The sequence below is a fragment of the Plecotus auritus genome, assembly GCF_963455305.1.
Source record: "Plecotus auritus genome assembly, chromosome: 8".
Taxonomy (NCBI): Eukaryota; Metazoa; Chordata; class Mammalia; order Chiroptera; family Vespertilionidae; genus Plecotus; species Plecotus auritus.
The window spans coordinates 144,277,833-144,303,280 of record NC_137782.1 but is presented as its reverse complement, the minus strand read 5'-3'; the positions used below and the strand labels follow the sequence as shown (position 1 = coordinate 144,303,280).

The 25,448-nt window shown below is 40.4% G+C and overlaps 1 protein-coding gene across 1 annotated transcript; it reads left to right on the top strand.

Annotated features, from left to right (window-relative positions):
- Nucleotides 1-831: 831 nt before the first annotated feature.
- CIMIP6 (ciliary microtubule inner protein 6) lies at nucleotides 832-25,448 on the top strand (the record flags this gene model as incomplete). Its single annotated transcript, XM_080684958.1, has 5 exons — nucleotides 832-857; nucleotides 5,474-5,687; nucleotides 13,593-13,746; nucleotides 24,120-24,235; nucleotides 25,059-25,448. The coding sequence occupies 5 exons, from the start codon at nucleotides 832-834 to the stop codon at nucleotides 25,446-25,448; spliced, it is 900 nt and encodes a 299-aa protein (XP_080541084.1).

Below are 25,448 nucleotides of genomic sequence, written 5' to 3'. Positions count from 1 at the left end.
CGCTGCGAGAGCCTGCAGTCCCCTGGCCCGATTCTGAACCCGGCTGGGGCTGGAGCAGATGCACACACTGCGGGGAGTCTCATTTGCAAGACCTGAGTGTTCCCCTGCTCTATTTTAATGCTTGCCGCAGGGCCTGGGAAAAGGGTTTTGTCAGAAATGGTGAACCTTGAGAGCCAAGCTTTCTCGTGCAAAGACTAGGCAGCCCAGGAGCAGAGAATCATGACGCGCACAGTGTTTAATGGTTCCCAGGAAAACAAGTTTCTCTCCTGCCTGCCTGCCCGCCCTTTGCCGCCCGCTCCCGCAGCGCCGGGGTGAGGTCCAGACAGACTCTAGCTGCGGGCACAGGGACACCAGCAGCGCCGCCCCAGGGCCAAGGAGAGGCTCCAGAACGGCCCCTCGCTGATCCCAAGGGTGGGGTGGGCCCTGATAAATACGCTTCCTGGCCAGATTGCGGGAAGGCCAAGTTCAAACGCAGGGTGTCCAGCCTGGGGTAGGTCCGGGAAGGAAGCCGAGAGATTCGGCCAGCCTCCCCCGCCGGCCAGCGCAACACGCCAGCTACCCTTAGAGCCTGGAGCTGGAGCTGGAGCTGGAGCCGGAGCCGGAGCCGGGTTACTGCGCATGAGCACCGGGTTCCCCCTCACACACACACCCCCCCACACCACACACACCCCCCCACACCCCTACCGTGCTCCCAGGCCGAGCTCCCAAAGGCCTCCGTCGCTTAGCAACGCGTGAGTCACAATCGCGGCTCCGATGCCCTTTTCCTGGCAGAGCTTAGTCCCTGATCGACCCTGAGGCTCCTCGCTGCCTCGTGTCAGGTCTTAGGAGCCCATGGAGGAAAAGAAGGATCAGCAGCAGTAAGTGCTGGGTTTGGTTTTCTAGTTCTTCCAAAAAATATTTTCCTCCTTCGGGGCAATCCCCCATCACTGTCTCATTTCTAGTAGTTGAGCACTTCCAGTACTCCTTTTGAAAACGCACTGTTTACTGGGCATCTACTGTGTGTCAGGTTCTTTACAGGCATTGCCTGGCCTAACATTCTTGAAGTCATCTTGAATTATCCACTCTTTCTCACAAACCACATCTAATTTGCTAGCCAATTCTATAGGATATAAATGTAATTTTATTTTTTATTATTTTCAGTTCTTTTTTATTTTTAAAAATCTTTATTGTTGAAAGTATTACATAGGTCCTCCTTTCCCCCCCTATTATGTAGGCTTTATCTTTAAAATATATCCAGAATCCACCACGATCAATGCCTTACACTATCATCCCACCTGGTTTAAGTACCGAAGTCTCTTACGTGGGCAGACAATGGCCTTTGCTTCGCTCCTTGTCCCTTTCCAGCCTTCTCAACACATCACTCAAGTGGGCTTTTTACAAGACAAATTAGATCATGCTTCTCCACTGGCCCTTGCAAAGAAAAAGCTAAGGCTCCAACAATGGCTTATGGGGCCTACACACTGTGCCCCTTTACCCTTCCTTGGCCTTATCTACTACTTGCCCTCTGACGCAACTCTGCTCCAGCACACAGGCCTCTTTGCTGTCATCAGCAATGGTTCTCAAAGTGTGGTCCCCAGCCGAAACCGGTTTGGCTCAATGGATAGAGCGTCGGCCTGCGGACTGAAGGGTCCCGGGTTTGATTCCGGTCAAGGGCATGTACCTTGGTTGCGGGCACATCCCCAGTGGGGGGTGTGCAGGAGGCAGCTGATCGATGTTTCTCTCTCATCGATGTTTCTTGCTCTCTATCCCTCTCCCTTCCTCTCTGTAAAAAATCAATAAAATATATTAAAAAAAAAAAAAAAGTGTGGTCCCCAGGCCAGCATCACCTGGGAATGTATTAGAAATACAATTGTTGCACGCTCCCCACCACGGGCATACGGACTCAGCAACGCTAAGAGCAGGGCACAGTTATCAATCTGGGTTTGAACAAGGCCTCCAGGTGATTCTGATGGATCCTAAATTTTGAGAACGACTGCATGGCTCGTTATGATGTGGAGCCAGTACTATCTGCTTCTAAAGCCTGTATTTTTGTCACCACACAGTGGTTCTCAAACTCGAACGTATATAAGAATCACCTAGAGAGCTGGTTAAAACAGGTTCCTGGGAACCTGCCCCAAAGATTATGTTTTAGTAGTTTGGGGTAGGAAATATTTCTAACAAGCTGACAATTGATGCCAATGTTGCTTCTCCAGGGCCCACACCTTGAGCACCACTGTGAGGACAGGTGCGCTTCTGCGGCACAGCCTTGGCAGTTAAAGTTCACCCTGCTGGGATTCTCTTCCCTCTTTCCGTCTTTCTCATTTGCCACCTTCATAATGCAGCCTCCACACTACCTAAAAAATGCAAATTACCTCCTATATACACACACTCCCTTCTCCCGCTTCCCTTCTTTAGTATTGCCTTTCTTTAGTATTGTCGTAACACCATCTCACAGAATACAGGCATACTTTTTTTCATGGTGCTTCACTTTATTGCGCTCCACAGAGGTTGTATTTCTTACAAATTGAAGGCAAGACCCTCCACCAGCAAAAAGGTTACACCTCGCTTTATTGCGATACTTGCTTTATTGTGGTGGTCAGGAACCAAACTGGCAATATCTCTGAGGTATGCCTGTATGTGTTTTACTTATTATTTTATTTTCCATCTGCCTTCCCCACTAGAATGTAAGCTCTGTGAAGGCAGGGATTTTTGTTAGATCACTCCTGCATCTTCAGTGCCTCACAACAGCACCAGAGGCATGACTCAATAAATATTTGTTGAAGGAATGAATTATTCAATGTTATTCTCACATCTCTCACAATAGGTATCATTGTCCTTATCTTTCAAATGAGGAAACCAAGGCTCAGACAGTAAATGGCTGGAATTCCAGCTCTGATTTACTTCGAGTTATTCGAACACAGGTTTTAACTGTGTTTTCCTTCTAATAAGAGATTATTACAGAATCATATACTTGACATTGATGTATAGTTACTCACACCACGAGTACTTAACTGGGTGGATGCTTACGTATGCAAGTAAACGGCCACAGTCCTTTCCTCCGAAGACCTGGTCCAGTACAAGCATATTGCTGGGTTACAGCTATGAGAAGCAGATGGAAAAAAACGAATGTCAGAAGTCTACAATGATGACTCAATCACAACCTTTAAATAAATGTTTCCGTCTATGGAAAGGTAATTGGAAAAGCCTTAGAACAGTGGTTGGCAAACCGCGGCTCGCGAGCCACATGCGGCTCTTTGGCCCCTTGAGTGTGGCTCTTCCACAAAATACCACGGCCTGGGCGAGTCTATTTTGAAGAAGTGGCATTAGAAGAAGTTTAAGTTTAAAAAATGTGGCTCTCAAAAGAAATTTCAATCGTTGTACTGTTGATATTTGGCTCTGTTGACTAATGAGTTTGCCGACCACTGCCTTAGAAGTTATTTACACTTTACCAGGAATCAGCTTTTCCAAATCCTTTACAGAGAGCACTTTTTGTTGGGATGCAGGGAACTAGGGTCCCAGGATGCTGAATGGTGTTTGTGTGTATTAGCATAAGGGCTGGGAGTGTACCGCTAAAACAAAGCCAGAGCAAAACAATTCCAGGAGATTCACTAGCAATAGTAAATCCTTTAATGGCTCTGCATATCTTACCTAATAATAGACAAACATATAAACCAGGGGTCCTCAAATTTTTTAAACTGGGGGCCAGTTCACTGTCCCTCAGACCGTTGGAGGGCCGGACTATAGTTTAAAAAAAAAACTATGAACAAATTCCTATGCGCACTGCGGGGCCGGGATGAGTCAGCTGCTAAGCAGGACAGGCAGCGGCCGGCGGGGCCGTAGTTTGAGGATGCCTGATGTAAATTGACCGTACCTCCGCTACGCCACCAGCCAATCAGGAGCCATATGCAAATTAACCCAACAAAGATGGAGGTTAATTTGCATACACAGGCGCTGAGTGACGGGGGGCAGGACGCTTGCAATGGTGATGACGCAGGCATTCTGCCCCTCCCCTGTCTCTCAGTGCCTCTGGGCAGCATGGGAAGGCGGGGCCGGAACGGAAAGAGGTGGCTCCCGGGCCTGAGCGGAAAGGGGCTGGGCCGGAGTGGAAAGGCGGTGCCAGAAACCAGGGAAAGGAAAGCCCATTCTAGCACGAATCTTCGTGCATTGGGCTTCTAGTAAATATATAATGGTCCAGATGTTGGGGACCTAATGACAAATGAAACACAATCTTTGCCTTCATGGAACTTATTGATTAGTAAAAGGTATTGTAGTGCTTACCAAAATCATGCAAACAACAAGTAGGTACATAAATAATTAATTGTGGTGTTATGAAAGAAATGAACGAAATACTAAAATGGAGACTACATGGAGTGAGGAAGGAGAAACCTTGGGAAACGCTTCTGCGATGACTTCCAGGCTGAGACGTAAATGTTAGTGAACCAGGTGTGCAGGGAGGCAGGTGTGCAAGGAGTTGGGAACAAGCCAGTCCAGGCAGAGGGAAGGCAGTATATGCAAATACCTGCAGGGAAAGAGACTGGTGCTGAAGGAAGAGGGGCTGGCTGGAGAAGTGAGGGGGGAGGGTCTTGAGTGCAACTGAAGACTTCAGCTGGACAGGGTCTCCCAGGACCTCAGAGCCACGGTATGAAGGCAGCATTTATTGTAAATGCAATGAAAATATATTGGAGGGTTTAACTGGAAAAGGACTTGATAGAGGAGATGGACCTGGATTTGGTTTGAAGGTAGGGGTTATATTTTAAGGGATTATATTTTAAAAGCTTCTATGTAAAAGTATTCTAATTCATATGTTCCATTCTTACCTTTACTTTTCAAGTACATGACATTTAAAATACTCCCTTTTATAATGTCTATTACAACTTACTTAAAAGAAGAAAAATCTATAAACTATTTCATTCTAGTCATTCCTTTATTTTAAAGAATTTAGTAACCTTCATTTTTTAAAAAAATACCTGTGTAGTTATTAGAAGCAACAAGTGATAAGAAATTGAATTGTTTAGATGCCTGCACAGTGGTCTTTTCTTAATTCTTTTGGTCATTTGGTAGTTTTTATAAGTTTTCCAGGTGAGCTTTTAAAATTAATAGTCTTCCTCATCCAGATTGGAGAATTTACTAGGTCACTAACTTTTAAAGATGGGTTACGATTAGTAAGTAACAGCCACATGACAAAATACTACAAACATGCTTTGTAAGTGTGATCAAATCACTACTACTCTCCTCTCAGCGAGAGTCCATACACTGCACTGGTATATTGGAATACATAATCATTATTCACACAAATCCCTTTATCTCATATAATTTAGAGTGAGAAGATACCCTCTCAAATTTTAATAGCAGGAGCCCCTTATAAACTATAATAAAGCCTAAATAGTCTTGACCGATACTTGAAATATATTTAACTCTTATTTTATATAATTATAACTCAGTACTGAAAATGCTCATTGAGATAAATGATTTACTATTTTATTCTGTTTTTCAGACAGCATAAAATAGAAGATGCTGGTATAGTGTATATAACTGAAAAAGAAGAACTCAAACATGAAAAAGAACCAGAACCTGGAAAGAGCACACCACATTCAAAACCATGTGTCAGGAGACGCCGTGTATATTATGCTAAATTCATTAACACAAATGCAAGAACATGCAATGAACCAGTTCCCTACATAGATCCCAAGATAGGGTCAAAAAATCAGGTTGGACAGATGTTCATTATATACAACTAAGATTTAGATTCAGAAGCTCTTTTGCAAGATAATTTAGTCACAGACTACTTAAAGGATGTAACATATGTCAGACTAATACTTTTTATAATCCAACTAGAGGCCCGGTGCACAAAATTCATGCACAGGTAGGGTCCCTAGGCCTGGCTGGCGATCAGGGCTGATTGGGGCCTTCCAGCTGCGGGCCAGGGCCTTCCTTCCCCAGCTGCCGGCTGCCGGCCGGGGCCTTCTTTCATTCCACGCCGCCTCCCCCTGGTCACATCATGTGGTCAGTGCACATCATAATGAGCGATCAAAATCCCGGTCGAACTCCCGAGGGGACACTTTGCATATTAACCTTTTATATATATAGTTGAAAGCAGTAGCCTGGAACTACTCTCATATAACTTTTGCATACAAACCATATACAAACACACATATTTAATATACGTTACATACATTTCATTATAGACAGTCCTCGGGTTACGTCAGACTCGACGTACGTCATTTCGTGGTTACGTCACCATCTCCCATTTATTTATAAAATAAAAATTCCATCATTTCGATGTATGTACATATGTGCTTTATGTTTTTTATTATTTATTTACCACAAGTAAAGGTCAGGAATTATCTTTCTTTTAAATTTTTTTCAGTTTCACTTCATTACTGCTGTGTATGTGCTCCATGTGAGTGACGTAGGTGCTTATGTAGGTGGGTTCTGATTTACGGCGAAAATCACGTTATGTCGCACCATAGGAATGGATCTCCGACCTAACCCGAGGACCTACTGTATATATATTCCATATTCATTCTAAAAAAATGACTTAGATTCCTTCTATATATATATATATATATATATATATATATATATAGCCACACAGTAGTGCTTGGAGGTTACTAAAGAAATATCTTCTATAGTATTTGTAACATATTCTAATATAAAAACTTCCCATGTACCGGATAATTCAGATGCTTTCTATAAAATAATAGCTACCATTTATTGAAAGTGTATGAAGTGTTAGGAATGAGCTAAGTGTTTCATATGTTATATCCCTGAATCTGCACAATAATTTCTAGGATGTATCACTGGAAATATTTTACAGATAACATACTCCAAAAAGTAAATTAACATGTCTGAGATTACAAAGTAAGCAAATGTCATAGTCATATCTCTCTGGTCCAGGACTACTGCTTTAGCCAAACCACACTCTTATTCACACTATTATAGTAAATATATTCCATTATCTTCTTTTATTAAATTCAGCTTTTTTGAGGTATAATTTATCAGTTTCCTACTGCTACTGTTACAAATAACCACAAACTTAAACACTAGCTTAAAGCAACACTAATTTATTCCCTTTCACTTGTGGAGCTTAGAGTCTCAAATCAGTCTCATTGGCTATAGGCAGGGCTGGTTCCTTCTGAGGCTCTGAGGAGAGAATCTGTTTCCAGTTTCTAGAAGCTGTCTGCATTCCTTGGTTCATGGCCCCTTCCTGGTCAAAACCAGCAGCAAAGCATCGTCATATCTCTCTCTCTCTCTCTCTCTCTCTCTCTCTCTTTCTCTCTCTCTCTCTCTGTCTGACTCTCCTGCCTAACCTTTGTGATGACATTAGACGCACCTAGGTAATCTGAGATAATCTCTCCTCCTCAAAATCCTTAACTCAATCACAGCCACAGAGTTCCTTTTGTAAATTTGGGTATAGTTGTGAGTTAGGTGTGGCTGTGATTTAACTTAACATTTGAATAGAAGTTTGTTTTAGAGGGTTCTCTTTACAATGATAACAACTGTTTTTATAAAACTGCACACCATGACAAGTATGTGTGGATGTGAGGCGGGAATTTCTGAGGTCAGATATGCTTTAATATCATGTGGTAAACCCTTACATGGGCAGTTTTAAGACTATTTTATTAAAAATTATTTGTGATTAAAAAAATTTTTTTTAAATATATATTTTATTGATTTTTTTCAGAGAGGAAGGGAGAAGGATAGAGAGTTAGAGACATTGATCAGATGCCTCCTGCACACCCCCTACTGGGGATGTGCCCGCAACCAAGGTACATGCCCTTGACTGGAATCAAACCTGGGACCCTTGAGTCTGCAGGCCAACACCGTATCTACTGAGCCAAACTGGTGAGGGTGGACTTAAAAGAAATTTACAGACGAGGCCTACACTGGGGAAATAAGCCTGGTACTGAGATCCAGGTTAGTGAAGTTCCCAGATACTTTACAAAAGTCAGTGAATGACTCTCCTGAGCTCTAGTTTCGGCTGAATGTAAACCAGACTATTAACTGAACCCATCCTCACCTTGGAGATGCTAAGGAAAAGATGCTGGTTTGAAAATAGAGATATGAAACATAAAAATTTCACAATTAAATCCAACTAATTTTCTCTTACTCCTAATTCATATGTCTCTTGGAAAAAAAAAATATGAACAAAAGTGTTAGGAGCTGCTGTCAGCAAGTGACAGAGCATCAGTAGAATCTTTGCTTTACCACTGCCTAAAAGCTAACCCTTTACGAGATGGTGAAAGTAAGTCTGAAATGAAGGGGATAGGTAGGAGAGGTCGACAGTGGACGTGAATGAGGAGTTACAAAGACTGAAGGTGCCTCACAGAGTTAAAAGCATGTCTGACTCCAGTGTGGAGTGAAGGGAATGTTTATGTTTAGAAAACAAACACAACAATAAAAACCCTTAAAAGTGCTCATTTCACATACTTGTAAATTTTGTTCCATTATTTTAGATAACAGATTTTTTTAATAAAGTTAGCTTGTTTAAAAAAAAACAAACATACTGGTTTATGGTAATGCAGGCTTTAAGAGGAAAGACAATAAAGTTGCCTAAATATTTAAATTGACATATTTGTTGTTTTATGTATTTTGCTAAGATAATATCTTTAGAACACCAGACTGGATGATTGTATTTAATTGCAAGACTTTTAAATGAAATAATTAGCGTCACAGTTCTGCCTGGGGACATAAAATTGGTGCTAGCAGCAGTAAAATGGTGCTATAGCTCAGTCACTCCCAGTGAAAACCAGTGTGGTTGTCTGGTAGTTTTAAATATTGGTATTTTAACTGTTTTCCAAAATGAGTTTTTTCCCAAAGTGTACTTTTCAGAGCACGAGGCCTTCCTTATGTGCTCAATAAAGTAAAGTTCCAAAGTCCAATGTTTTTAAAAAACCGTATTTTTATCGACTTTTCTCAGAGCTTCACAATTTACATTAGCATATAAAGGTTCTGAGAAATCCTGTGATAAGCTTGTTTAACTTTATCTCACCCTTTCCCAGTATTTAGCTATGGAAACCTCTTTCATATAGCACCTCTTAATATGCTCCTCAACTGGTGTTCCACAGACCACCATTTAGAAATAACTTGCTGGGACATTACAAATTGCTTTTTTAAAAAGAGGTATTTTTCCGCACTCCCGGTATCCCCAGCACACTAGAGATGTAGTAATCCCTTCCATGAATGTAACTCTAATGTTTGTGATAACACTTGAGTTTTTTTAACACCACTAAGCCGCCCTAGTAAATAAAATGTGATGGTCTCTGAGAAAGGTGTTAATAAAAGCCCGTATTTCCCACGGGCCCTTCACGTATATGGTCCACAGATCGCCCCCACAAGCAGCTAGCTGTCTTGGCCAGGCCGCTGTGGCTGCTGGTGTAGCGCTCGGCTTACCACCTCCTGCTTCTTTTCACTGGTTTTTCAGGATGCCTCACTTGCTTTTACTACGTATCCCCTGAGGATTCTCCTTTAAATTCCTGAAGAATAGAAACTAAGCAATGTTTACTAATGCATTTCTAACGGCTTAGGGAGAACACAGATATAACATAGTGGTTTCCAAATGTGGCTAAGCGGTCCATGGCACACCCGCTGTCAGGCCTTCCAGGGGTCCGGGGTTAAAGGGAGCCTCATCATCAGGAATCTCCAGGCATCTCCCTGCCATGGGACCCAGGCACGGTCATCCTGGGGCAGGAAAGGAGACAGGCTTGGAAGGGAGGAAGGACTTCCTTCTCTCTTTGGATCCCAAGTTTTGAACTGGGAACAACTATCTTTTTTTTAGGCAAAACCCCTTCCGCCATCTGCCAGATGTGGCCTCATCTCCAGAGCCCAACAATCATACTAGAGGGCTTTTCCCAGATTGACGAAGTTCATCATCCATCACTCTGTGTCAGCTCTCAAAATTCCATGTAAGCGATGGTAGACAGGGCAGTAAATTCTTAGTCTTCCCCTTGAGCACGAGGTGAAAAAAACACACCCCACAAACCTCCACCTATACCTTTAATCATAATTTCTTATCAGCAAATGCTTGGATCAAAAAGGCAAGCCCATGTGTATGGGTGCAAACTCTCTCTCACTATTCCAGGAACAGGCCAGACTTGTAAGGGATAGGGCAGACTCTCCGGAAACAGAAACGATATAAAAGACATTTTTGAACTGTAGGATTTCATCCCGCTGAGGTAAAAATTCATCCAATTAACTAACCAGGGCACTTAACTTTGGGATCTTAAAGTCAATCACACTTTAAGAAAAACTGTTCATTATTTCCTTTGTGAAACTAAAGAGACCGTTTTGGTAAAATTCTAAATTCAAAAGAATTCTTCTTGAAAGGTGAACCAGTATCTCTGCTTTAAATACAGTTTTTGCTCTAGTTTGAGAGAGAAAAGAACTGAAGCCTGCCAGGTGCTAGGTTCCTAGTGGTTCACTTATCCCAGAGTCATCCCCCAGTTCCTGGGTGTTAGCAAAATATCTGGTCGAGAAAAGAAGATGCACTCTTATCAGAGGAGATCTTCCTCAGGCCGCTCACTCGGCCCTTTTATTTTTATGTTTAAAGTAATTTCAGTGCGTTTGTGCTCCTCTGGCTTTGCATTCGCCAGCTGATCTGATGCAGCAACGTGGCAGGGAAATCAGTGTGTGCACAGGTGGGCGGGGGTTCGCACTGTGGCAGCTCTGCTGCCTGCAGGTGGTAGACCCTGGCGAGGTGACTTAATCTGCCAGCAGTTTTCTCATCTGTAAGGTGGGTGGACCTCAGTCAGCATTGTGGTGAGAGAGAGAGAAGGCCTGCACGCCCCAGACCTCTGGGCATAAGAAGCACCATCGTAATCGCGGAGCTGCAAGAGCGAGGCATGCTGACAACGGTAGGGTGTGACTATTTTCAGTAACCTGCTCTAGAATTCCTAGGACCTACACCAAGTAGTTTTATTTTTTGTAATTCACCTTTTAACCCGTTCTGAAAAAATGAGGCAGCTGGTTTCTCCTATTCTCCCCAAGTCCCTACTTTCTTAAATTTCTTTGATCTCTGCAAACTTATTGGTTACCTCTGGTAACAATTTGTCGTTGTCCTAAAGGCTCATTTCAAGTTGCAAAGTGAGGTCTAACTCTCTCTTCGACTCTGCCTGTTCCTCCCATCCTTTTCAGTGTGAAGATAATCTCCCTTCACAAAGAACCTGATGTGGAGAAGGTCTGACTTAACGTCCCGAAGGGTGTACTCTTCTCCAAACTGTTAGCCTTTCCTTGATGTCTTGCTGCAACAGAATTTACCCCCACAGAAAACCCTTTTGCTGCCTTGGGCATATTCATGAATTTCTCCTAGCTAAGCTTCTTGACAATTTTCTGACAAGTTGACTGCATTAAATTATTTCTTTCAAGTTTGATCGTGTGCTTCCCTTCTATACTTGCCTGTCTTTTTAGAAACTAAGCTCATTTCAGAGCTGACTCCCATGCGGCCACATAGAGTTCTTTAGATGCCTCTTGCTTCTTATATCAATGTAGCTTCAATTGCATTGTCAGAGTTTTACTTATTAAGTCTTTCTTAAAGCTAAGGTGCGTGTTTGGTTATACCTAAGGTTTTATTCCCTAATAATAACCAAGAACTCCTAAGTGTCACAGTTGCCTTCTCTCAAGGTCTCTCACTTGTACCTGATCAATCAGTTTCTAAAAAAACACACACAAACATTTTAGTCAGAATTAAGTCAAGTAACTGTGAAGGAATTCCCTCCCAGTTTTCTCAGCTTCTAAGAGATCAAATTGTCTTACATGCTAATGAAGAACCTATCACTTCTCCCTTTCCTGTGTTCAGGGTTTCTCATAAAAAATTCAGTAACATCAGAGATACTTCCACTTAGAACTAAGTTTTTCAAGTGAAGTCATTAGTTATAAGTCAATGTGGGTTGCAACAGGCATTGTGAAATAAAACAGAAAAGCAGTAAAATCCTATGTAATAAAAGGCTAATATGCAAATTGTCCCCTCAACTGGGAGTTCGACCAGGGGGCGGGGCCAGCCAGCCAACCACCCGTGGCCCCCTCCCTGCAGCTGGCCTCACCCCCGATGGGCCCTCTGATCAGGGTGGGCCAGTTGGACCCCACCCATGCACGAATTCGGGCACCAGGCCTCTAGGAGAATATAGAAGTAGCCAACTGCACTGCATGTAGTAAGAGTATTGTTTTGTGAAACTAAAATGTTTTATGCATGTGTATGCACTGTGTGCTCCTATAGGACATAAAATGTAGTTCATGGTGTGGGTCATGGACAAAAAGCTTTGAAATCCGCCCTCTTAGACGATAATACATTATTTGTATTGTCATAATAAAAAGTATAGAACATAACTTTTAAATTAAATTGTGTTTAATATTATAGACATACATATGTACATCCTATATAATAAAAGGCTAATATGCAAATTGTCCCCTCGACCGGGAGTTGGACCGAGAGATTGACCAGGGGGAGGGGCTGGCTGGCCAATTGCCCATGCCCCTCCCCCCAGCCAGCCCCACCCCCAACCGCCCCGATTGGGGCAGGCCAGCCGATCCCACCCATGCACAAATTTGTGCACCAGGCCTCTAGTCCTATATAATAAAGAGGTAATATGCAAATTGACCGCCACACCCTCACAAGATGGCTGCCTATGACCAGTTCGGCAGGGGGGTTAGTGAGGGATGACCAAACAACTGAACAGCAGGCTGCATGGGGCGACCAGGCCGGCGGGGGGGGGGGGAGGGGGCTGTAAGGGGTGACCAGGCTGGCAGGGGGGGCAGTTGGGGGCGACGAGGCTGGCAGGGGGGGCAGTAAGAGGTGACTAGGCCAGTGGGGGGGCAGTTAGGGGCAACCAGGCTGGCAGGGGGGTGCAGTTGGGGGCAACTAGGCCAGCAGGGGGGGCAGTTGGGGGTGATTAGGCTGGCAGGGGGGGCAATGAGGGGCGACTAGGCTAGTGGGGGGGGCAGTTGGGGGCGACCAGGCTGGCAGGGGGGGCAGTTGGGGGTGACCAAGCCAGCAGGGGGGGCAGTAAGGGGTGACCAGGCCAGCGGGGAGGGCAATTAGGTGATCAGGCCAGCACACAGAGGCAGTGAGTGTGATCAGGCCGGCAGGAGGGGGCAGTTAGGGGCGACCAGGCAGGCAGGCAGGTGAGCCATTAGGAGCCAGTGGTCCCAGATTGTGAGAGGGATATCTGACTGCTGGTTTAGGCCCGATCTCTGGGATCAGGCCTAAACCAGCAGTCAGACATCCCCCGAGGGGTCCTGGATTGGAGAGGGTGCAGGCTGAGTTGAGGGGACCCCCCTCCCGTGCACGAATTTCATGCACCGAGCCTCTAGCATATAATAAAATTGTATAAAACAGAAATATAACTATTTTGTTGATTTTTATAACTCCATCTGTTAATAGAAGGTAGTTTAAGAATTTAACATCTGTATTTTAGCTAAAAATGTGTGATATTTCATTTTTAGGTGTCTTTTAAGAAATACAGTCTTTGTGAAAATATATTCGATTTCAGAACTTTGTTTTAATACTAGAATATCCAATGACTTGTGGAACCAAATGACTGTCCATTAAAAGACCTTAAACAGCACTCAAAAATGGCCTACAGTATCCAATTTTATGTTTTTAATTTTTTTCCATAAAGGATAACTGGTGGTCACATGGTAAAGAACCTGAGCATCACTTTCAACCACCTTATGACACTAAGAGCACCCAGAGGAGTGACTTTCAAAAACCAACGTGTCCATTGGTTTTGCCAGTCAAACACAGCAAGTTGCAAAAGCCTTCTTGTGGAATAGGTAAGGTTAGCAGTGGTAAAACTTCTCGATTATCTCAGGTTACTAATATCAAGTTACGATGTATTAGATCTGCTGGCACCTCCTGAGAAAACCTCTTCTCTACAGAAGGTGAAAATAGACATGCAAGTGCAGCCCTTGACATGTTTTTTTCTTTATCCCTTCCTCGTGGACAGCTTATCTCCAAACACGTTTAATATACCATCATAAAAATTGTACTGATTAGTAAACACTAGCCTCCAAGTCAGAAACTTAGCAGCATTCTGCTCTTTATTGCACCAAACTTTAAAAATTGTAACTATTAAAATAGTAGGCAATACTATATGGTAATATTTCTCAAAGTGCAGTCTGAAGGGTACTAGTTTTTGCGATGTTTATAGATGCTCAAAAACAAACAAACAAAAAACCCAGGGTGGCCAACATGTGGAGAGGACCAATGTGTCTTTCGATAAAGGACTGGATAAAGATGTGGTACATACGTATGTGCTATGGAATACTACTCAGCCATAAGAAAAGATGAAATACTACCATTTGCGACAACATGGATGGACCTTGAGAATATTATGCTAAGCAAAATCAGTTAGTCAAAGAAAGCTAACAACCATATGATTTCACTCATATGAAGGATATCAAACGGAAACTCAGAGAAATAGAGAACAGTATGGGGGTTACTAAAAGGAAGGGGATGAGTGGGTGGAAGAGCGTAAAGGGGGCCAAATAAATGATGAAGGAAGATGATTTGTCTATGGGTGGTGAGCACACAATGTAATATACAGATCATGCATTATAGTAATATACATTTGAATCCTATATGACCCTATTACCAATGTCACCTCAATAAATTTAATTTAAAAAAACAACAGGGGAAGTGGTTAAATAAGTTTTGCAAAAACTGTATTTATACAGATATCTATATATCTATATATATATATAGATATATCTATCTATCTATCTATATAGATATCTGTATATATATTCAGAACTCTTAAAATTCTTATTCTAAGCATAAACAAAGTTCTCAGGAGTAGTAATTTTTTTAACCAAGAAAAGAGGAATTGTATGACATGGACACCAGAAATTTGTTTTCAAGTGGTGCTGGGCATTGGACCCACTGAGAAACAAATGTAGTCCTGCAACAATATTTGGACCATAAGTGAACAACATTCATTTATATTGTAAATGCTGTTTAGCAAGTCTCAACTTTTAGCATCCATCTAGAAACACAATAAACACTGAACAGAATTTAAATTTTATAGAACAGAATTATGTTACCTGCCTTCACAAGAAAGGTAAATATACAGTTGACAGAAGATGAGGAGTAGAAGAGAAGGGTGTAATATCATTACTGAAATGAGCACTCCAGAGATGCTACCCAAAGTAGATGAAACAAGGAACAGAAGATTAAGCTTAAAATGAAGGGACCTAATATACGAACCAATTTTCTCTCCAGCCCTGGCCTCTTCACTGAACTTTAAGACTACATAGCCAACCACCTACTTGACATCTCTTCTTAGAAGCTAACTTCCTTTTCAAATTTAGCGTGGCTGGAATAGAACATCTCATTTCTCCCATCCAAACCTATTCCTCCACCAGCTTTTCCCATCTCAATAAACATCACTTTTATGCCCCCAGATGCTTAAGTTTTGATAATCTAGAAGTCATTCTAAAACTCCCCTCCACATCCAGCCCATCAGCAAATCTTGACATTTCAATTTTCAAAATATATCCCAAATCTTCTTGCCAATGTAGTGCAGCCACAGCTTCTCCACCCCCATCCGTTTCCCTCTATAATTTGTTACCCACACCATCATCAGAAGGATTTTTTAAAAACATAAATGATATCACTCTCCTATTTAGGGCCTCCAGTTACTTCTTGTTTGTCATGAGAAAAAAAAATGCCTATCACCATGTTTAGTACATAGCAGACAACAAACGGTAGATATTTCTATTAATAACTAGAGGCCCAATGCACGAAGTTCGTACAAGGGGCTCAGCCCTTGCTGCCGTGGCAACCTGCCTCGGCCATCGCAGCCCCGGCTCCGGAAGGATGCCCGGAAGGTTGTTCGGCTGTCCGGTCTAATTAGCATATTACGCTTTTATTATTATAGATTGTACTGTACCAATGAGGTGTTGAACTGGAATCTAACTTTGGGAACCTGGCATAGATGTCTTCCTTTCTCCCTCCATTTGCCTTCCCTCCCTCCTCCTCCCTCTTCTTTCTTCTGTCTCTTCCTCTTCTTTTATTGGTATTTCTTATTGGCAAGACCATTATTGTACCCAAGTCCTAGCACAATGCCCAGAGTCAACCAATGCTATTGGTTAGTTTAATGATAAATACATATCATCCAACAGATTATATAAAGTCATACTGTAATTTCAACTAACATACACACCAATATAGGCTTGCAATTTATCCATATTTTAGATGATATCTGGATTATAGATGAACATGACTTTAAAAGAAAATATTTTAATGTAACATTTTGAAGTACTTATATAAACGAGTCTGTATATGCCAGCTTATGCATGTGGACATGGAAAATGTGTATATAAACATGCATTAATGCCAATTATAAGTCATCTCCTAGTCATTCTGTTCCATCAGCCCACTTAGTTACGCCTGGTCTTTGGCATTTCATCTTGTGCTGACAGTGAAAGTGCCCTTTATGTCTTGTACCACCACGCAATTTCCTGGCTGCCTTCCACAGTCAATTCAACAAATGACTATGCTCCATCATATCCGAGTCCCTGTAAGAATAAGTATTAACTTTTGGTTTTATGTAATAAATCTTTATAAATTGGAAAAGCTGATCTAATTTGTGAGGGAGGTATTTCATATTTATATGATACTGTGGCTGTTTATCGACTACTTGATATTTTAACGTTCTTTTGAATTTCAAACTCAGATACAGTGGTAAAAATAATTTTCTAAACTAGGTTTTCATTTGTGTTGCTGTTTTTGCACCAAGGGGTAACATAACCACTTTTTTGCTATAGTTATGTCCAAGTTTCTGTTTTTCCACTATATCTATACTATTATTTTTACATTAATAATCTTTTTATATAAGATCAAAATAGATACTATTTAGAAGAACGGGATTTCTAATAGAAAAGTATCACTCATATTTTTTAAGTAGACACAAGCAAAATGTTAAGAAAATTTGTCAAAGTAAAAGCTGCTAAGTTTCCTCCAATATGAGGAGTAAGTTGTATATTTGAATAAATCTTATGTTGGTTGGTTGTTGTTGTTTTTTTATAAAATATAGATGGCTAGCACCAACTGGCTTGTTGTATCCTTGTTTAGAAAATGCCTATTTTAGTTAGATCTGGTTTCTAAGAAACAGAGAATGGATTTCAAACATTCTTCATAGACTTTGCCTTATTTCTTGGCAAGCCTCATCTAACAAGGCTTCTTTTTAAAGTAATTAGTTTGGGTCCAATTTGAATTCTTATGTAGAGTAACCAACCACTAAGAAATTGAATATCTTCTTTGATGTTTTCCCACTTAGATGTTCTTCACTGCAGAGGGCTTCTTTAAAAGACTCAGATATTTGCATAAGTGAACATGGTAGTTGTGTCTAATTCTGATAGGCATAATGTACTGAGTAAGAAATTTCTCTCTATAATAGCTCAGGTTCTCTTTCCTCTCCTTTTATTAGTCCCAGGAAGAAATTTTCTTGAGTTATTACTTTTGAAATTCTGAGAGGTTCTAGATCACTCTATAAAAGATGATCCATTAGATTTATTTAATTGACTTCCTTCTGAAATATTTCTGTTATCTGCATAACAAAGCACTCCAATGAGTGGCGTAACAGCAGAGCCATTTTATTTGCTCGTGATTCTGCAGTCTGGACTGAGCTCAGCTGGGCAGCTCTTTGGCTGGTCTTGCTGGTGGGTGCTTGTGTGGCCACATTCAGTTGGCAGGTTGTCTGAGGGTTGGACTCAGGTAAGACACTGGACTGATTGCTCCTCTCCATCTCCAGGTGGTCTCTCCATGTAAGTTCTCCAGCAGGGTAGCAGGACTCCCCCCCCCCCCCCCCCCCCCCGCCAAGTGCAAAAGCAGAAGCTGCAAGGCTTTCTTGAGGTTTATACCTGGAACTGGCATCATGTCACTTCTGCCAAATCCTATTGGTTAAATTTAATCACAAGGCCAGTTCACATTCACTAGGAGGGGACTGTTCAAAGATGTGAATACTGGGATGCCTGATTTATTGGGGCCACCTATGTAACAGACTACTATAATGTCCTTAAATCGCTTTTTCTGTGAGAGTTTAAAGTGACCACCTCTTCACCTATCTTTGTCTGAAAACATCTTTTAATTGCCCTCACTCACTCTTTACTGAATGAAGTAAACGATTTCCTATCCCTTTCAGTTTTCATATTACAAGTATTTCCTCCCATCCTACTATTTCTCTACTAGCTTTGCCCATAGTGTTGTTCATTGAACAGGAATCCTACATTTTGATGTAATTAAATTTATCAGGTTTTCACCTATGGGCTGTGCATTGATAGTTTATGATAAGTTTTCCTACCCTTAAGTCACAAAAATTTTCTTCTATATTTTCTTCTCTTGATTTTATAATTTTACCTTCCATAATTATTTCTTTAATCCTAGATCCTACCTGTATTTGCAGTATAAAATAGGGGACCTATTCCACTTTTCTCCATGGAGTTTTCTGCATACTGTCTACTAAACAATCTACACCCCCATTATTGACTTGTGGGACCTCCTTCATTGTATGTTAGGGTTCACTATATAAATGGGTCTCTCTCTCTCTGAGCTCTGTTCCTTAGGTTAATGTTCAGTTGGTCAATATGGAAATGTTTTCACTACATAAATATTTAGTTTGTCTTTATATCTGATAGGGAAAGTTCCCAGTCTTTGCTCTTCCTTTTTCAGAGTTGACCAATCTATTTATGACCTTTATTTTTCTATTTAAACTTTGGAACTCATGACATTCCTCAAAATATCCAGCAAGACTTTTATTCAGTTGTATTGACATTATAGATTAATTTAGGAAAAATGGTCACCTTTGCAGTAATATACTATCCCCTTCTATATAAGTGTATGGAGTCTATTAATTTCTACTTTTTTGTTTAAGTTAAAAAAAAGTTTAATATTTTTTTTTGATAGAGAGCTTCTGGATTCTTTGTTAATTTCTAATTCTTTGTTATTTTTTGTTCCTATGGAGAATGTATCTTATTTTTCATTTTATTTTTTAGTAGTTTACTGTTACTACAGCAAAATGCTTTTGATTTTTATACACTTACCTGCTTACTTTGCCACACCCTTATTCTCATAATTTATTGATTCTAGTGGCTTTTCCATTCAGGTAGTTATAGAACCTACAAATAATGAGGGTTTTTTCCCCCCATTGCAATCATTATACTATTTTTATTTTTAAATAATATTCACCAGACTCTCAATTAATATGTTAAACAGCAGAATATTAGTTCTGAGTTGTTATGGGTATAGTACTTATTTTTCTGTCCTTTAGTCTTTCTCTTTTTAAGGAAACAAATAATTTAATTTTCTATATACCTTAGGCACTCTCCTTGATTTATTTCTATTGAGTTCTTCCTCTAGGAATTTTTCAAAGTAGGTCTGTTTTAGGGGAAAACATTTTGAGGCCTTCTTTATCTCGCAATATTTTTTATTGTGGCTTCAGAGTTAAATGACAGTTTAGTTGGGTATAATAATTCTAGGCTTAAAGTCCTTTTTCCTTTAATGTTTAAAAAATATTAACTAAGTTACCATTTTGTCCAATGTTGTTGTGCAATTTGATATAAATTTGCTTCTTACTCCTTTGTTGGCAATCTACCTCTCCTATTTAAAAGCATTTAGAATTTTTTTTTTGTCTCAGATAAAAATCTGTCTATAAATGTCTTAGATGTGAGTGTTTACTTATCTACCCTGCAGGATTGGGAGGAGAGTGGGGCAATAAGAAGCTGAGGGTGCAAAATTTAAGGAGGCACTCACTCCCAGGATCATGCAAGTGCTTCCTTAAATTTTGCATCCCAAGGGACTGACTGGCCTGTCTCACTTATTCTTGGCCTTGCTACCTGTGTGGTAATCTGTGAGCCCTTTCAATCTGAGGTCTCTGAACTTTAATTCTTAGATATTTATCATCATTATTTCTTTAAGTATTTCCTTCTTTCTATTTCCTCTTCTAGGTCTCCTGAATTTTAGTTTTGGTACTTCTACTGTCCATGTCTCTTAGCTTCTATTTTATATTTTTATTTCTTTATCCTTCTCTGCTGCCTTCTGGGAGAGCTTCTTCATCTGATTTTCTACTTCATGAATCTTGCTGTTGTTCTCATCTTTTTTATTTTAATTATTGCATTTTCATTTCTAATATTTTACGTGATTCATTTTTATGGCCTCTAATTCTTGCTTCATATTATAATACCTTCTATAGTTTTGAGGATATTATGCTTATTTTAAATTCTTAGTGCATAGATTCTAGTAATGCTGCTTCACATTATATATATTTTAAATTTTGTTGTCTTTCTTTTATAACATCTGTCTAGTATATCTTAGGTCATGTTCCCTGAAGGGAATCAGCAACCCTGTGAAGACAAAGGCTAAAGACAAGGTCTGGCTTATGTGTCTTCCAGTGAATTTAAGGAAAGAAAATAAGATGCAGGCTAGAGAGCATCAGTCCCCACAAAACCATTTGGACCCTCTCCAGTTGCTGTCTGGACCAGTCCTCAAGTCAGGACGCTACTTCTTTCCCCTTTACACTCTTAGAAAGAGGCATCACTCAAAGAAGGCAATCTCTTGGTATTTTTAATCCCCCAGCATTGACGGTTGCTAGGGGAATGGTGGAGGAAATGCCCAAAGGGGCAACATACACCTCCCTTTTTTTATCACCATCTTACCCCTAGAGGGACTTCTGTGCTGTTTTGATGTTATTAAATTGACAACAGATGGTTAGACAGTTTCTGCCATTTTCTGCAGGCCTGGGGCAAGCAATAGTCTTCCCAAGGCAATGTGGGGGAAAGCCAAGAACAGATTTCAAAAGCTTTCCCCAACCTATTCTCTATTGGCTGCATCTGACCTCCTACCCTCCAGCAAGCTGCCACCAACACTTCATAGCAGTTCACTAAAGCCTTACAGTTTTCTGGTAGTTCATCAGATCCATGCTTCTTTTTCCTTCCATGCTTCCCCTTTTGTCAGGATACCAAAGAGCTGGCCTCTGCCTAACTTTGAAGACCCTCTCTGTTTTGACCCCAGCATCCTAGAGATTTTGTCTTTAATTCTCACAACTCTGAAAGCAAATTATTATCCCGGTTCTTAGAGAGGAGGGAATGAATCTCAATGAAATTAAGTGATTTTCTTCAAAGTCTCACAGCTAAGAAATGTGATAGAGCCAAGTGTGAAAACATGTCTCTCTTATCCCAAAGGCCATGCTTTGGATACTTCATTCACCCCTTCTGATTAAGGCCTAAATCTAGAGCTGCTTTATTTTACTTAAAAAGTTATCAAACTGTGTTTCTGTGTGCTGGACTAAGGCATGCATCCAAAAACTAGTAGTCTTTTCCCAATTGGTAGCAAAAAAATATGTTATGGTTAGAATTTTTTCAATGTCATATTTTCCCACAAATTTTAGTAAATCTTTGGCACCTGCTGTTCTTTTGTGTGCTAGCAAATCCTAAATGAAAGGTAACGATGAAGTAGAAAATGAGTTTTGAATATCTGACCTCAGTTAAAAATCAAGAAAATATTATCAGTTAGCACTGTTGACCTACTAATTGAGAAAAGGCAGCCATTTCATATCATGTAATATACATTTGACCTCTCATTTTTGTTGGTAACATTAGTTTATATCAGTGTCTGAATATTGAATTGAATTCATGAATGTTTAGTAAATGTGATTTACTAACATATTTTTCCTTCTTATTTATCCTCCCGTATTTTAAAGGCATATTTAAAGAAAGACAGAAAAAGGAGAAGGAACTCAGGGTCACAAACAGCACTGTGGTGTTTGCAGGAGTAGGGGAGGTGGGCGGAGGTAGAAGAGGTTATGGGGCTAAATAGTGATGGAAAAAAAATAAAGAAAAAATTTAAGTTTATATTTAACAGCTAATACATGCATACAATACACAATTCAAATGGTAAAACAGAATATACAATGAAAGTGAATCTACCGCTCTCCACCTCTATCATCCAGCCAGGTAATTCTCTCTCCATACAAAAACCCTGTTTTCAGCCTTCTGTTAGCATTTCATAGATACGGTAGGTATACATAATGTCTTATGTACATATTTTTAAAAATTTCTTTATTGATTAAGGTATTACATATATGTCCTTATCCCCCCATTACCCTCCCATCCCCCACACTCATGCCCTCACCCCCCTGTTGTTTGTGTCCATTGGTTAGGCTTATATGCATGCATACAAGTCCTTTGGTTGATCTCTCCCCCTTACTCCCACCCTCCCCTACCTTCCCTCTGAGGTTTGATGGTCTGATCGATGTTTCTCTGTCTTTGAATCTGTTTTTGTTTATCAGTTTATGTTGTTCATTATATTCCATAAATGAATGAGATCATGTGGTATTTATCTTTCTCCAACTGGCTTATTTCACTTCACATAATGCTCTCCACTTCCATCCATGCTGTTGCAAATGGTAAAAACTCCTTCTTTTTTACCGCAGCATAGTATTCCACTGTGTAGATGTACCACAGTTTTTTAATCCACTCATCTGCTGATGGGCACTTAGGCTGTTTCCAAATCTTAGCTGTGGTGAATTGTGCTGCTATGAACATAGGGGTACATATATCCTTTCTGATTCGTGTTTCTAGTTTCTTGGGATATATTCCTAGAAGTAGAATCACTGGGTCAAATGGGAGTTCCATTTTTAGTTTTTTGAGGAAACTCCATACTGTTCTCCACAGTGGCTGCACCAGTCTGCATTCCCACCAGCAGTGCACGAGGGTTCCTTTTTCTCCGCATCCTCGCCAGCACTTGTCGTTTGTTAATTTGTTGATGATTGTCGTTTGTTGATTTGTTGATGATTGCCATTCTGACAGGTGTGAGATGGTACTGCATTGTCGTTTTGATTTGCATCTCTCGGATGATTAGTGACTTTGAGCAGGTTTTTATGTGTCTCTTGGCCTTCCTTCCGTCTTCTTTCGAAAGTATCTATTTAGGTCCGTTGCCCATTTTTTGATTGGGTTGTTTATCTCCCTTTTGTTAAGTTGTATGAATTCCCTGTAAATGGTGGAGATTAAACCCTTATTGGTGATAACATTTGCAAATATGTTCTCCCATGCAGTGGGCTTTTTTGTTATTTTGTTGATGGTTTCTTTTGCTGTGCAAAAGCTTTTTATTTTGATGTAGTCCCATTTGTTTATTTTTTCTTTAGTTTCCATTGCCCTAGGACAGTGTTTGCCGCTCTGTTGACTAATGAGTTTGCCGACCACTGCCCTAGGAGCAGTATCAGTGAAGAAATTGCTTTGGCATATATCTGAGATTTTGCTGCCTGTGGATTCCTCTAGTATTTTTATGGTTTCCTATCTTATGTTTAAGTCCTTTATCCATTTTATTTTTGTGTATGGTGTAAGTTGGTGGTCTAGTTTCATTTTTTTTGCATGTATCTATCCAATTTTCCCAACACCATTTATTGAAGAGACTTATGTACATATTTTTTATAAAAGAAAGAATTTTTTAAATTTTGCGGCTTGACTGAATTTTATGTCACCAAATTGGGAATTACCCTTACTCCTTACATAACCTTGTATGCTAAAAATAAAGTGAGTTTTAAAGATTATTTAAAATATTAAACATAGGATAGAGAAACCAATGTAAAATCCCTTATATGCCTTTCCCCCAGATTGAAAGATTATTTTCAAGTCAGGGTTTAATACCCTTGCAAATTTTCAGAGCTTCTGTCAATGGGAAATTTAAAAAATTATGTTTTCAACTACAACTGCAGCAGCCCCAGGGTCTCCCAGTTCGTTCTGCTGGTGCTAGCTGGGAGCAACTTAGGCATAAATTTCTCATAGCCTTCCTAGGAGCAAAAACAAGTTGAAAAATATATTGTACATATGCTTTTCCCAAACTTTGGTTGGTATCTGTGCAAGTAATGTATCTAACAGATTTCTAAAGTCATTATTGCATTAATAGTAGTTTCTTAAATTACAAGTAATTTCACATGTGGGGCTAATCTGATTGTTTTGATTTGGTTCCTTTCATAGAGAAAGAATGCTGAATCATATTTATTATGTAGATGTGTGTGGTAACCTTTCACACTTAGGAGAACTTGGTTTCATTAGCATTTTTATAAAGCATGAATATTATGAATGCTGATTTTATATCCATCCACAAATCTAATTTTTGCCCTGACTTCACAAATCTCTCCCCACCCCCTTAGTTCCACTTGCCTCTCCGGATGCATCTGCAGAACTTCAAAAGAATTTTATAGAACGTATCTCCTTTATACATCAATATGATTCCAGGAAAACTCCCAATGAGCCTATGCGGGGTAAGGTGAGACAGTATTTAGAATCAATTACTTAATACTTTAGGATGGGATATATTTATGATAGAATCTTAAGCCTTTTTTAAGTCATAATCATCTTTCTCAAAGTCGATTTAAATACGTTAACATGGTTATTATACAATCTCGACCACGTCACAGTTAACACTAGAAAATGACGTCATAATTTTGGATCACAGTGTTTAGAATTTGGTTTAAATTATTAAATCATTCACTTAAGGTAACAGCAAAACATTTTGATAAACCTTTTGATATGCTTACATGTGTGTTGCAGGGGGATGCAAGTAAGGTTCACAAAGTCAAACAAATATAATAATAGTCAATGGCTGGATTTTTTCCAACTACAAATGTTTGTTTTTGTATTTCACTATAACTAAGTCTTTTGTGGGAACTAATAGACAGTTGGCATGCAATCATAAATCCTCATGTTGATGAACTGTAGTTTCTATAGTATCCATAGCAATCTATAGAGCAAGAAATAAAATTTGATATGAATCGTCTTATACAATCCAAGGAATAGGAGTTGAGAATAACAGATAATGAGGTGCTGCTTCTCTGACTTTCTGCTTTTTCCTTCCTGTTCATTTCCTGGTGCGCCTATTTCATAATTTGTTTAAAAGTTCACCAATAATTTTGGGACGAAGGTAACAGCCAATGAAGAAGCAGAGATGGGGGAAAAAAGCAGCAGCAGCAGCAGCAGCAGCAGCGATATAAGTGCCTGAATCACCAGGACTTGATCTAACACATGAATTCAGTTCATAGTCTCAGCAACTTGTATTCCCTGGTTAATGTCAACTTTGTTTTCCTTTGCAGCGGCATGGAGTTTTTATGCAGATAGAGATAAAACCAGGGAGTAGGCCAACAGCTCCTCAGGCAGAGGTCGTACTGAATGCTCCAGGGTCACGCTCATCAGAACAGTCCAAAAAACCAGAGAAAGGAAATTCAGCAGAGAGCAAAATGACCTCACCGGGTCTCGGCCAACAAAAGTCCTCAGAGCTGTTAGAGACTAAAACCCCCTTATCAGAAACAGACGTCGGAGAGGCGGCCAAGGCCTGCCCCACGAGTCCTGTGAGGAGGAAGTCTGTGGACGGTGCTCTGACTGCTGCGGATGCTCTGACCACCAGGCACGATCCTTCAAATCAGCTAATGAAAAGTCAGGATAAAGTTCCTTCTTCAGATAAGGACATAACCCTTGGAACATAG